The sequence below is a fragment of the Hylobates moloch genome, unplaced genomic scaffold, assembly GCF_009828535.3.
Source record: "Hylobates moloch isolate HMO894 unplaced genomic scaffold, HMol_V3 SCAFFOLD_8, whole genome shotgun sequence".
Classification (NCBI taxonomy): domain Eukaryota; kingdom Metazoa; phylum Chordata; class Mammalia; order Primates; family Hylobatidae; genus Hylobates; species Hylobates moloch.
This window is the reverse complement of record NW_026652283.1, coordinates 96,216,056-96,230,794: the sequence shown is the minus strand read 5'-3', so window position 1 is coordinate 96,230,794 and position 14,739 is coordinate 96,216,056. Positions and strand designations below refer to the sequence as shown.

The 14,739-nt window shown below is 41.2% G+C and overlaps 1 protein-coding gene across 1 annotated transcript in view; it reads right to left on the bottom strand.

Moving 5' to 3' along the window:
* Positions 1–469: 469 nt before the first annotated feature.
* SUSD5 (sushi domain containing 5) overlaps positions 470–14,739 on the bottom strand; it is a 67,680-nt gene continuing 53,410 nt past the window's right edge. The window contains exon 5 of the mRNA XM_032162203.2: positions 470–2,083. Within this exon, the coding sequence (XP_032018094.1) occupies positions 792–2,083 (1,292 nt within the window). The 3' untranslated portion in view covers positions 470–791. The remainder of the gene's footprint in view (positions 2,084–14,739) is intronic.

The following is a 14,739-nucleotide window of genomic DNA, read 5'->3' as shown; positions in this document are numbered from 1 at the left end:
TCAGCAACATCACAACATTAAAAGGAAACAACCCATTATTCTTCCATATTCCTCTCCCAATAATTCAATATCCATGTCCTAAATAATACTGCTCTCATACACTTGGTTTATCATGACTATTCATAAAATTTCAGGGCATGAAGCTGGTGATTTTCTTTCTTCAAAAAGGTAACACTGTGATGTGGCTCACACCTGGAATCCTAGCACTTTGGGAGGCTAAGGAGGGCAGATCACTTGAGGTCAGGAGTTCTTGACCAGCCTGGCCAACATGGTGAAACTCCATCTCTACTAAAAATATAAAAAAGTTAGCTGGGCATGGTGGTGCATGCCTGTAATCCCACCTACTTGGGAGGCTGAGGCAGGAGAATTGCTTGAACTTGAGAGGCAGAGGTTGCAGTGAGCTCAGATCGTGACACTGCACTCCAGCCTGGGCAACAGCATGAGGCTCTGTCTCAAAAAAAAAAAAAAAAAAAAAAAAAGATAATACTGTGATGAAGGAAGAGGCGATTTTTGACCTCACACTGGAAACACGGCCAAAGCACAGGTCTGGGATTAGTGTAGTCAATTCCAGGGCAGATAGTGGAGGAGACATTGACGTGAGTGGTGATGCCACCAAAGCCTCCCTGCCCTCCCAGGTGCTCCAGAGACACTTCTCAGCCTATAAAACAAAGGGCTGAGGAAACAATGACGAGCCCCAGTCCACCTGCATCATGCTCTAGTGAATTATCAGTGTGATGTGTCACAGTTATTTTCCTCCCAAGTGGCTTTGGGAGAACCCACTCCAAAGGTGCCTAGACCTTCTCCATCTCGATCTGCTGGTGGTAGTGCCGAGCCTGCCGCTGGCCAACATTCAGCTTGTACACGGAGCTCTTGTGCTGGCACTTGCGGTAGCCCCACACCATCCCCACACCTGCCAGGAGCAGCAGTAGGCAAAGGACGGTGACAATGGTGGCGATCACAGGGCCTCTGCTGAGGCCAGGACATCCATCCCCCACACACGACTTCAAGGTGGGATGAAGCTCCTCACTTGCACCAGGCCCGGGGCCTTCCTGTCCAAAGAAGTCTTCAGACAGCAGGTATGGGAAGCTATCCTGGATCTCAGGAACAGTGGTTTCTACTGGAGCCTGGGTGGTCACCATGATCGTTGAGGGGATGTGGTTAGGTGTCTGCTTGACAGTGGTCGCTGTTAATATCTCCAGGGTGGAGCTGGTGAGCTCGTAGGGCAGGGTGGCCAGGGGAGACTCCTCTGTGGTGAATCTCCAGGGTAGAGTTGACTGGTACTTGGTCAAGTCACCATCCCCAATGCCCTCAGTCTCAGAAGCATTCACGGGTCTGAGCGCCAAAGCTTCCACGTCTAGCATTCGAGATGGAAGAACTGAACTATGGATCATGTCCTCGCTTGGTGTGAGGGTGCTACTCTTGGGCTTCTTAACTTCCACAAGAATGGGCTGATCAGGAGTAACTAGGACGTTTTCATCCAGTCCTACCGACCCATCCCCTCTGTCCCCATCTTCTTCCTCTTCTGCCTCTGTCTTCCTCCAAGCCCCATCTGTCACAGGGTAGCCATCTAACCAGGACTCATCACTGCTGCTCACCACTGGATCTCCTGCCTTGCTGTCATTCTTGCCCACAAATGGCCCTGAGGGACCATCAGTGTTGCCGTAGGTCACCTTGGTTTCAGGTTCACCTGGGACGAATTTTACACCACTGTGGTTGTCTCCAGCAGAAAACTGCTTTTTGGTGTCATCATCCACCTCCTTTTCCAACCCAGGCTTGTGGAAAGCCTCAGCAGGAAACCAGAACAAGTGCTTCTGGAGCAGCCGCGATCCTGGTGAATCTGCGGGGACACTGCTCCCAGCACCAGGCAAGCCTGTGGTTGGCACAAAGGCTTTATCCCGTGCTATGTCTTCTCTCCCCACAGAAATGGAGACCAGACGGTCCTGTTTTGGAGCCTCCTCAGAGGAGTCTCCCTGACCCCTGTCCTCGTCTGCCTCTGTCCGGGAATCCTCCATGAGCTCTCTGAATGACACAGATCTGTCATCAGGGAAGTTATCTTCATAGTCAATGTGTGCCTCAGCCTCATCTGGAAGGCAAGAGGGAAAAACCTCATTAGCTCCAAAGGCACAGAGCCAGTATAGAACATAAGAAAAGGAAATTAAAAGCATAAAGCCTGGGACAGAATAAATAATACTGTTATTATTCACAGATGATATGACTGTGTATCATAGATAAACCCAAATAATCTACATATGAATATTACATGTAACTAAAATTAACATCTGAGCTTAGGCCGGGCATGGTGGCTCACACTTGTAATCCCAGCACTTTGGGAGGCCCAGGCAGGTGGATCACTTGAAGCCAGGAGTTCGAGACCAGCCTGGCCAACATGGCGAATGCCCATCTCTAATAAAATACAAAAAAATACCCAGGCATGGTGGCATAGGCCTGTAATCCCAGCTACTCAGGAGGATGACACATGAGAATCGCTTGAACCTGGAAGGCGGAGGTTGCAGTGAGCCAAGATCGTATCACTGCACTCCAGCCTGTGTGACAGAGTGAGACTCAAAAACAACAACAACAAAAACAACAACTCAAAAACAACAACAACAAAAAACATGTGAGTTTATTAGGGATACTAGGTCTACAGTAAATATAAACATCATTGTATTTCTAAATATTGTCAATAAACGGAAAATTAAAATTTAAAAGGATGCAATTTACAATAACACTAAAAAAACCAAACACATAGGAATAAATCTAATAAAAGATGTTCAAGACTTCTACATGGACTGATATAAGACATTGCTAAGCAAAATTAAAGAAGACTTAAATGAATGGGGGAATAGACCATGATCATGTAGTAGAAGGCTCAAGATCGTTAAGCTGGCAATTCTGTCCAAATTGACCTATACAGATCTAATACAATTCCAATAAAAGTCTCAGACATTAACTGAATGTTAAAGTTTATGGGAATGCAATGGATGGAAGTTTATGGAAATGCAATGCAAGAATAGACAAGGCGATATTGAAAAAGAAAAAGCTGGAAGACGTATGCAAAACATTTCAAGATTTACTACAAAACTGAATTACCTTTTAAGGCTGTGGTATTGGCACAAGGACAGATAACTGGATTACATTAAAATTAAAATCTCCTGTTCATTAAAAGCTACCACAAAGAGAGTTAAAATGCAAGGCAGAGTCAGAGAAGATATCTGCAACACATATAACCTCCAAACAGCTCGTATCCAGAATTTAAAAAGGACTCCCACAAATCTATACTAAGTAGATAGACAAACCATAGAAAAATTGGCAAGATACTTGACTTGGCACATCACCAGAAAGATATCAGATTAGTCATTAAACGTGGAAAGATGCTCAACCTCACTAGTAAGAGAGAAATGTTAATTATAGCCATAATGAGATACCATTGCATAGCACCAGCATGGCTAAAATTAAACAGACCGACAATATCAAATGTTAACTAGGATATATAGCACTGTTTGTGGGAGTGTGAACTGGAACAACCACGATGGAAAACTGGGCATCTCTACTAAAATTGAACATATGGATGCTCCATGACACAGCATTTCCACTCCTAAATATACACTTAAAAATAATGTGTGCAAATGGGCACCAAAAGACACGCCTAAGAATGTTCATAATAGTAAAAAACTGGAAGCAATTCAAATGTCCATTAACTGGTGCATCAGTTATGGTATACTCAAACAACGCAAATCTGTACATCAATAAACATGAACCAACCACTGCTTCCCACAACAAAATAGATGAGTTGCATGGCCATAATGTTGAGCCAGGCACAAAAGTGCACACTCTGTGTTGATTCTATTTATATAAAGTTTAAAAACAGGCAGAATTAATCTGTGGATGTCGGAACTCAGGATGGTGGTTACACTTGGGTAGGAGAGAAGGGGTGATGACTGGGTCTGGTACAAACAGGACTTTTAGGGTGCTGGCAATATTCAATTTCTTCACCTGTGTCAACGCCGAAATATCTGTGTTTATTCTTGATAATTCATTGGTTTGTAGCCTTATGATTTGTATGTATTTTATAATTAAGTTCAAAAATGCATCTTTTTTTTTTTTTTTTTTTTTTTTGAGACAGAGGCTCGCTCTGTCTCCTAGGCTGGAGTGCAATGGTGCAACCTAGGCTCACTGCAACCTCCACCTCCTGGGTTCAAGCGATTCTCCTGCCTCGGCCTCCTGAGTAGCTGGGATTACAGGTGCACACCACCACGCCCAGCTAATTTTTGTATTTTCAGTAGAGACAGGGTTTCACCATGTTGGCCAGGCTGGTCTCAAATTCCTGACCTTGTGATCTGCCCATCTCGGCCTCCCAAAGTGCTGGGATTACAGGCATGAGTCACCGCACCTGGCCCCCAAATGCATCTTTTAAAACACTGATTTGCTCTTTGTAAAACTTCCAAGTCATGAGATGATGCTGTAAAGTATTCTGAATTCAACTGAATAAGAAGCAATAGAGCCCCACAACTAGGAGATCAGAATGTAAGGACAGCCCCATGAGCGGGGAATCAACTGGTCAGGAAAGCTCAAGAAGCTGGTGTCCTCAGAAGACAGCAGCAGCCCTTTGAGCTTCCCCTCTCTCAATGGTCTTTGAAAGCCAAGTCCTACTGGAAGATACACTTAAATTATTAAAACAGACTGCTTCTCCCACTTAACTTTCAACTTCGGAAGAACAAAATGCACAGAGCTCCAGAGCCAAGGTCTAGATGGAATGCTGAGGTGTCATGTGGTGCATTCCTGGGCTCTGAAACTAGATTAGTGGGTATCTGGCTTATTTCTAAAGGCTGTTAGAGAATAAGACTCTGTATCTTGCTTATTTAATGACTGACAGAGTTATAAATAAAAGTTAACAATCTTTTCTGATCTGCTCCTGAAATGTAAGCCCAATCACTTTACATGTGTCCTCAGCCAGAAAAGGGAAACAGTGGATGAAGAGCAAACATCACTGATAAATATCAAATGCATGTGTGTTTTATGCTTAGAAAAGGACAGCCCAATCACACCCCGTTGTGTCCTGTTCACAAAACCTCACACAAAAAACACATCAGATGGCTGGACCATTCTTATGAGCCTTGTAGAATTCAAATACAGGCTCCCAGGGCTCAGTCAGGCCCTTCACATTCCCTGTTATATCCTCATTTCAAATCCTGCACTGACCCACTCCTTCATTCAACAGACCTCACTGAGTGCTGACTATGTGCTAGAGCTTGGGATCACTGGTGAACAGGAAAAATACTCCCTCCCCGCTTGGGGCATATGGGACAGAATCTCATGGTCTTGCATCCTATAGGGTTGAACTTCAAAGATTTTGTGTGCATAAATTTTCACCCAACATTCTGAATGAGCATTAGGTTTTGCATTGAAGTACTGTCCTTCCTTCAAGAAACAACAAAATGAAATGAATGCCACTATGACAGAACTTTTCACTACAATCTACCCAAAACATACAGACAAGTCACACTGAGATTTAAGAAGGTCACGACTTATATCTTTGACCTCAGGATAAGGTGGTTAGATTCCTTGTGCACATGTGTGTACTTACTGGCTGTGGAAGACAGATTGCAATAATGGCCACAAATCTCCACTTTTCCCTGCATCAAGTCCTTTTGCAATGTGACTTTGCACCTCTTCCTGTGAAAAGATGGGGCCCATTTTTCCATCTCTAGAATCTGGGCTGACCTTGTCCCTTGTTTTGACCTACTGAACACAATGAAAGTGTTGCTTGCCTTTGCTCTCTGCCTTGGAGCCCTGCCAGCTGCCATGTGAACAAACCTGGATGCTGAAGGATAAAAGACCCCATGAAGGAGAGGTAAACGTCCCAACTGAGGCCACCCTAGATTAGCCAGCTGTGGCTGACCACATTCACCTGAGTGAGCCCAGCCCAAACTGCTGACTCAAAGAACTGGAGCAGAATAAATTATTGTTGTTTCATGCTACTAAGCTTTTTGGGGATGGTCTATTATGCAGAAAAAGCTAACTAACACACTAGCAATGAGCTGCTTGGGGGGCAGGGCCCAAGGCATTGTGTCCCTAAAGTAGAACAGTGCTTATCTACTATAGGTATTCTTATAGGTATTCTTGAGTAAGTGAAAGAGTAAATGGTTCTGGAAGGAAAATGAGGAAAAGTCTGCAACAGCTCAGATCCCAAGCTTCTCTTCATCCCTACCTTAAGACTGTTCAGCACTGAGATCAGTTTCCAGGAGCACAGTCTCCCAAAACACAAGAGGACTATAGACCCACTTCTAAATTACACGGAATGAATTACTTGTACCCATAGTCTCTCATAATACCCAGAAGTCCCTCTGAAAAGACACCATTGTTGAAGGACCAATTGAATACAAACACAAACAGGTGTGCACCACATACGCGCACACAACACACACCCTCACATACTGGTGAGCAAATCGCTGCCACAGCCTGGCTGGTGTGAGCATCTCTTCTCATCCCAGCCTTTCCTTGGTGCCCACATCCCTATCAATTTCAAAGGGTAGCCTAGCAGAACTCCTTCCCCACTGCTAGTCGATTTCAAGCAGAATGGTGACCCCGCGCCATCAAAGTTTGCTCCTAATGCAAAGAAACTTAGCATTCCACATGTCTGACTGGTCATTTTTGCCCCAAATCTGCCCCAATCAATTTGTTTTTAATTAAAGAAAAGAATATATCCTGCAGTACTGCAGAATAAATTATCTTTGTGAAACAATACACGTTTGCCAGTTGTCTCCTAGAGGTTCTGCTGTTGAGGATGAATATCCCTGTTCTCAGCCAGAACCCGGCCCCCTTTCATGAGAGGATAAGGTAGGAAGCAGTAACTCTCCAAGATCATTTTTCCTCAAGAAGCTTCCACCCACTCGAAAGCATAGGCCATCACTTCATGCACCAGCTGTAACTTAAGGTCTCTTTCCACATGTCATTTTATTAGGGAGTATTTTTTGTTGCCTCATTGCAGCCCCAAGACATCAAACCGTGAAGAACCCCAGATTCTATTTTATTCCATGGTATTTTTGTCATTTCCCGTTCTTGCTTGCACAAATCCGGACAGTGCATTCATTTTCTTTCAGGTCATCAACTATAGCTCACAGACTGTTGGGAGTAAACAAGCTGTTTATGCTGAACTCAGTCAGCATGATGAAAGGGACCAACATTTGCACAGAGCTTTGCCAAAGGCAGTCCTAGGTGATGGGAAAGCCCGCAGGCTGTCGGTGTCAAGGTAGGTGGTGAGTCTAAGTGCTTCCTCACTGTCCTCATGGACCGCCATCTTGTCATCTCTGCAGATGCCAAGACTGATACTGTCCATGGGAAGGCAGAATTCTACCCAAATAACCAACAGCTAAAAAGAAGTGTGACTGTAGGGATACTCAAAATCTTCCAGCACCTAAGAGTATCTGTGGCCCTGACAAGTCTCGCTGTAACCTCTGCTCTGGCTTCTTCCGTGTCTCTTCCACCCACACCCCATATTTCACTTCCATCTGCCCCAGTGCTCCCTGCCTTTTTGTTCTTGCTTCTGACTGCCCATCACTCTGCTCTTCTTCCTCCTTCTTCTACCTCAGCACTTATGTTCCAGACCACTTGAATATGTACTGGGGATACAGGCCAAAATTGTCTTATGAGCAGGGTGCATTACAGGCTATACTTGAAAATATCTAAGTGTTCCAGTTAAAACTGTATCATATATTTTTCCCTCCCCCATACCTACCAAAATGGGGAAACACCACCAAACACACACATACACACACACACACACACACACACACAAACACAAACATAAAACTAGGCTTACTGAATGTGAATTTCTAAAAATGATGAAACTATACTAAACATCAGCAAAAACATTTTACCAATAGCAACCTCACGAAAAGGGAATAATATATTGCAACAAATTTCATAAACTAGTTACCAAGAGGAGAAACAGAGGGTTCTAAAGAAGATTGGACAAGCGTGACCTGGCTTAGCTCCTACCCCATTCTCACCCTTCAGAAATGGTCCTGGGAGTCAGCAAATCCTAGAGAGAAGCAAAGTGGATGGAGAGAACCAGACCAGTAACCAGGAGGGCTGCTTCTTCCTGACAGAATCCGAAATGCCAAGACTTCACATTGTGCAAGGGAAGGAAACTTTGATATAGAACATTTAAAACATTTCTGAGGAAAAAGCAGAACCCAGATTTAAAAAAATTGTTTTATGTTTTATAGAGACACCGTCTCACTATGTTGCCCAGGCTCGTCTTGAACTTCTGGTCTCAAGCAATCCTCCCACCTCAGTCTCCCACAGTGCTGAGATTACAGGCATGAGTCACCATGCCCAGTCACACCCAGATATATTAAAACCAAACAAACAAACGAGTAAAATATCTGAGGCAGGGGGATCATTTGAGGCCAGGAGTGAGACCAGCCTTGGCAACAAAGTGAGACTCCATCTCTTAAAAAAAAAATAACTGGGTGTGGTGGCACACACCTGTAGTCCTAGCTACTCGGCAGGCTGAGGCAGGAGGATCACTTGAGCTCAGGAGATTGAGGCTGCAGTGGGCCATGACGTGCCACTGCACTCCAGCCTGGGCAACATACTACTTCAGCTGACTTGTCCCCTTACAGCCACCATTCCCTCTTCTGGATTAAAGGACTGTTTCATAATACAAAACTTAATAAGAAAGTGAGTGCAATAAAACAAAGCTCAAAGGTAATGTGTAAAATAACAGAATGTTATGAAAAGGGTGGTTATGAACTTCAGGCATCAAATTCAGGACCAATGTAGCATCATGACAGAACTAAAAAATCAGTTAGAAACTTCAAAGAATACAGCAGACTGAGAATTTTATAAAACAGAAAAAAAAGACAGAAGACACATATTCAAGAATCACTACAAACCTCAAGCAAAATAAATTCACATAAATTGCCTATAGCCATACCAAATTAAAACTGCTAAAAACCAAAGACAGAACATAAAAGCAACCTGTGAAAGCAAATATATAATGTTTGATAAAGCAACAATAAGATTGAGAGGTGACTTTTCAAAAGAAACAATAAAAGCCGGAAGACAATGCGATAAAATATTCAAAATGTTAGAAGAAAAGAACTGCCAATATGGAATTTCTTACTCTATGAAAATGTCACAGATGGAAGCTCAGAGATGCAGGAAGGAAAGAACAATGAAATAGTAAATATGGAGGCAGAGCCAAGTGAATGTTGACTGCATAAAACAACAACATATACACACACACATAATATTCATTCAAAACATTTGACAATAGCATAGAAGCTAGGAGGAGGTAAGTGGAGTCAAAGTGTTTGATGGCCTTAAATTAGCCAGGAAATGGTGTAACTATTAATTAATATTAAACTTCTATATGTCAAGGGTGCCTATTATAATTTCTAGAGTAACCACTAAAAGGAGAGTAAAAGCCTATTAGAAGGTAATAGAAGGGGTAAACATCATAAGTAAAAAATGCTTAATTGCTTCAAAAGAAGGCAGGAAAGCAGAGAAAAAGGAACAAAGGACAAATAGGAAAGAGAGAAAACAAAAATGACAGTAATTTTAAACCCAAATCTACTGATGGTTAAATGTAAAATGGATTAATGCTACTATTAAAAGACAAAAGTTGCCAGCTTGTATAAAGAAATAGAACCCATGTACCTGGTATTTATAAGAGACACAATTTAAATATAAGTACACAGATGAGTTGAAAGTAAAAGAATTTTAAAAAGTCATGAAGAGGCTAACCACAAAAAAGACTTTGAGGCAAAAAATATTTAGTAGAGATAAAGAAGGCTCTTTCATAAAGATAAATGTTTTAATTCATCTGGAAGATATTAAATTATAAAATTGTATGTACTTAATAATATAGCCTCAAAATATAGGAATCTAACAGACATGAACTAAAAGAAGACACTGATAAATCCATGATCATAGTGAGATATTTTAAACATCTCTATCATTAATAACTATAACACATAGAAAAAAGGTAAGAATATAGATTTGAACAACACATTTAATAAACATGACTTCTTTGAAATACGTAGATGACATCCAACAACTATAGAATAAATGTTCTTTTCAAGTGCACATAGAATAATTTTTACAAAATTGACCATAAAAGAAGTATCAACAAACTTTAAAGGACTGAATCATACATACATTTTCTGGTCACAGTGAGATTAACTTAGACAAAAAATTACTTTAAAATTCCCCTATGTATAGAAATTAAAACATGTCTAAATAACTCATGGGTCAAGGGAGAAATTACAGTGGAAATCAGAAAACATTCTAACTGAATGATAAAGGAAATATGACATATCAAAACTTGTGGGAAACAGCAAAAGCTGAGCTCAGGGAAGTTATACCTTTAAATATCTATGTGAGAAAAGAAGAAAGGCTGAAAAATTACATTGATTTCTGGAAGCTGGGTAAAGAAAATTAAGTTAAACACAAAGAAATAGAAGAAGAAGATTTTTAAAAGAGCAGAAATAAATAAAAAACATACAATAGAGAAAATTGACATAGTCAAAAGTTAATTCTTTGAAAAGACTAGTAACGTTGATAAACTCCTAGTAAGACTAATTAAGAAGAATTTAGAGAAGATGCAAATGAAAAAAAATTAGGAATAAAAAAGGCATCATCACAGATGTTTCAGGTATTAGAAAAGACAATAGCAGGACTTCATGATAAAAGTTTATATCCAGGAAGCTGGCTGGACACGGTGGCTTGCGCCTGTAATCCCAGAACTTTGGGAGGCTGGGGCAGGTGGATCACCTGAGGTCAGGGGTTTGAGATCAGGCTGGCCAACATGGTGAAACCCTATCTCTACTAAAAATACAAAATTAGCAGGGCGTGGTGGCACATGCCTGTAATCTGAACCTGGGAGGCAGAGGCTGCGGTGAGCTGAGATGGTGCCATTGCACTCCAGCCTGGGCAATGAGAGCAAAACTCTATCTCAAAAAAAAAAAAAATTATGTCCAGGAAACTAAAAATTCTGATGAAATAGAAAAATTTCTAGAGAAATACAACTTACCAAAAGTGACATAAGAGGAAATAGAAAATTTTTATATACCATTAACAAAACTGAATCTCTCCACACACACAAAACTCTAGGTGCAGGTGGCTTCACCAATGAATTCCATCACATGTTTAGGAGGATAATTCCAATCTTATACAAACTCTTCCAGACAACACAGAAAGAGGAAATACTTCCCAATTTATTTTATATATACAGTGTAACCTTGGTACCAAAACCTGGCAAGGACATGATAAAAAGGAAATATTGCAGACCAATCTCACTGAACATAGATGCAAAAGTCCCATATAAAATGTTGGCAAACTGAATCCAGCAATAAGTTAACGTCGGTAAGCTGGGTTAAGCTTTAATATATTAAGTATATATTAAAAGTTAATATATTAAAAGAATAATACATTATACCTAGTTAGATTTATCCCAGGAATTCATCATTGGTTTAATATTTGAAAAAAAGGAGTTTTAGAAAAGCATCTGACAAAGTCGACAAGATAAAAACTCTTAGAAATTAGGATATGAGGAAACTTCCTTAACCTGATTTTTAAAATATACCTTTTTGTTTCTTTTTTTTTTTTTTTTTTGCGAAGGAGTCTCGCTCTTTCACCCAGGCTGGAGTGCAGTGGCATGATCTCAGCTCACTGCAGGCTCCACCCCCCGGGGTTCACGCCATTCTCCTGGCTCAGCCTCCCGCGTAGCTGGGACTACAGGCGCCCGCCACCTCGCCCGGCTAATTTTTTGTATTTCTAGTACAGACGGGGTTTCACCGTGTTAGCCAGGATGGTCTCGATCTCCTGACCTCGTGATCCGCCTGCCTCGGCCTCCCAAAGTGCTGAGATTACAGGCGTCAGCCACCACGCCTGGCCACCTTTTTGTTTCTTTTAAAAATATATAGGCTGGGCCAGGCGCGGTGGCTCATGCTTATAATCCCAGCACTTTGGGAGGCCAAGGTGAGTGGATCACTTGAGGTCAGGAGTCCTAGAGCAGCCTGCCAACATGGTGAAACCGTGCCTCTACTAAAAAAATACAAAAAATGGCCGGGTGTGGTGGCTCACGCCTGTAATCCCAGCACATTGGGAGGCTGAAGTGGGCGGATCACGAGGTCAGGAGATCAAGACCATCCTGGCTAACATGGTGAGACCCCATCTGTACTAAACCAAATACAAAAAATTAGCCAGGCATGGTGGCGGGCACCTGTAGTCCCAGCTGCTCGGGAGGCTGAGGCAGAAGAATGGCGTGACCCGGGAGGCGGAGCTTGCAGTGAGCTGAGATCACACCACTGCACTCCAGCCTGGGTGACAGAGCGAGACTCCGTCTCAAAAAAAAAAAAAAAAAAATTACCCAGGTGTGGTTGCACCTGCCTGTAATCTCAGCTGCTCAGGAGGCTGAGACAGGAGAATCACTTGAACCCGGGAGGTGGAGCTTGCAGTGAGCCAAGATCTTGCCACAGCACTCCAGCCTGGGCGACAGAGCAGGACTCTGTCTCAAAGAAAAAACAAGATATATAGATATAGATATATAGTTTCCTTTATATAAAGCCAGTCACAAAAATAAACCTAATACAGTGTGATTCCACTTACATGAGGCTTTGGTAGTAGTCACATTTATAGAAACAGAAAGTAGAATGGTGGTTACCAAGGGCTGAGGGAAAGGAGAAAAATAAGAGTTTTTATTTAATGAGTATAAAGTTTCAGATTTACAAGATGAAAAAGTTAGGGAGATCTGTTTCATAACAATGTGAATATGCTTAACACTACTGATCTGCACACTTGAAGATGGTTAAGATGGTAAATTTTATGTTATGTGGTTTTTATCACAATTTTTTTTAAAAAGGGAAGGATTAATAAGTTATACTACATTAAAATTCTGTTTATGAAGGATACTATGAAGAACATGAAAAGGCAACTTACCTAACAGAAGACATTTGCAACATAAATAACCTTGAAAGTTCTGGTATCCAGAATAATATAAAGGACTCCTACAAATAAATATAAAATAGACAGCCCAGTAGAAAAATGGCCTGGAGAATTGAATGGGCAATTCACAAATGAGGTATTCTAATAGCCAGAAAACATATGAAAAGGTGCTTAACATCATTAATCAGGGAAACTCAAATTAAGTGATATCACAACATACCCATCAATATGGCTAAAAATTTACAAGACTGACAATACCAATTGCTGGTGGGGAGGTAAGGCTCCCAGAACTCTTATACACTGCTCTTCAGAGCATAAATTGTTACAACCATTTGGGCATTATCTTGTTGGGTATTATCTACTAAAGTTGAACGAACACACACACACACACACACACACACACACACACACACACACCCGTATGATCCAGCAATTCAACTCTAAATTATATAGACAAAATTCTAGAAAATGCAAAACTCTAGAGGAATACATGTAACATGGTCACCAAAAGACCTGTGCAAGAATGTCCTTATAATAGCTCCAAACATGAAACAATGAAAAATAATCCTAACAGTAGAATGGAATACTCCAAAGCAAAGAAAAAGAATGAACAGCTCACAGAGCAACATGTATGTGTCTCACAGACATAATGTTGGGCAAAGGAAGCCATACACAAGAGTACATAATGTATGCTTCCACTTAAATAAAATTCAAGTGAGGGAGGTGAATGTAATTTATGGTTTAAGTAGTGTGGATAGTGGTTACTCTAAGGGAGGCTGGGACTGAAAGGGAGCACCAGGAGTGTTTCTGGATGGCTGGTGATGTATACTTCTTGACCTGGGTGCCTATTACACGGGTGAGTTTATGGTATGATAATTCACTGAACTCTATAATCTTTGATTTTTGAAATGTTCTGTATTTATCTTACTCTTAAGTAAAAACATAAATAGACAATCAAAAGTGGACACCATGTACCAGGAAAAACTGGCACAGTATTTGGCTGCTGAATGACAAGGATGAAGAAATAATTCAACTGATATTCAGGAAGAAAAGGCAAATCCCATGCAAGAACAAAATTAAATCAGGCTTCCCTAAAATTTCATCTCATCATATTCAGTGGTAGACGAAAAAAGAACAATGGCTATAATCTTTGAGGGAAAGAAAATGTAATTCAACAATATAGTACTTTGTTAAAATGTCATTCAATTTTCTATCAACAGTAGGCATTCATTCATCTTAAGACGTCTGTGCTATCTCAAGAATAATATACTGTGTGGCCAGGTGCAGTGGCTCATGCCTACAATCCTGGCACTTTGGGAGCCCGAGATAGGAGGATCACTTGAACCCAGGAGTTCAAGACTAGCCTGGACAACATAGTAAGACCCACTGCACTGCAGCCTGGGCGACAGAGTGAGACCCCCATCTCCAAAAAAAAAAAAAAAAAGAAAGAAAAAGAAAACACACTGTGTAATATTACCCATGTGTTACTTATGTTAAGCTGCAACCCAGCTGCTGCTGGTATTCCAATTAAGAATTCACTCTGGGATGGACAGTTAGCATTCCCACTAGAAAAAATCATCCTCCAGATGTGGCTAATACAAGTACTTCTTTATTTTTATCTTGACCAAAAACATTGCTTTGCTAATTAGTACCCTGAATATCTGAAACGGCTTTCTACTGGTAAAATTAGTGACCTATTAACTACCAATGATAAATATTAGAAATGGGCTTTCACTGGTAAAATGAAAGGTGTATGTTATATAGGGATTGGGTAAAGATACCTTA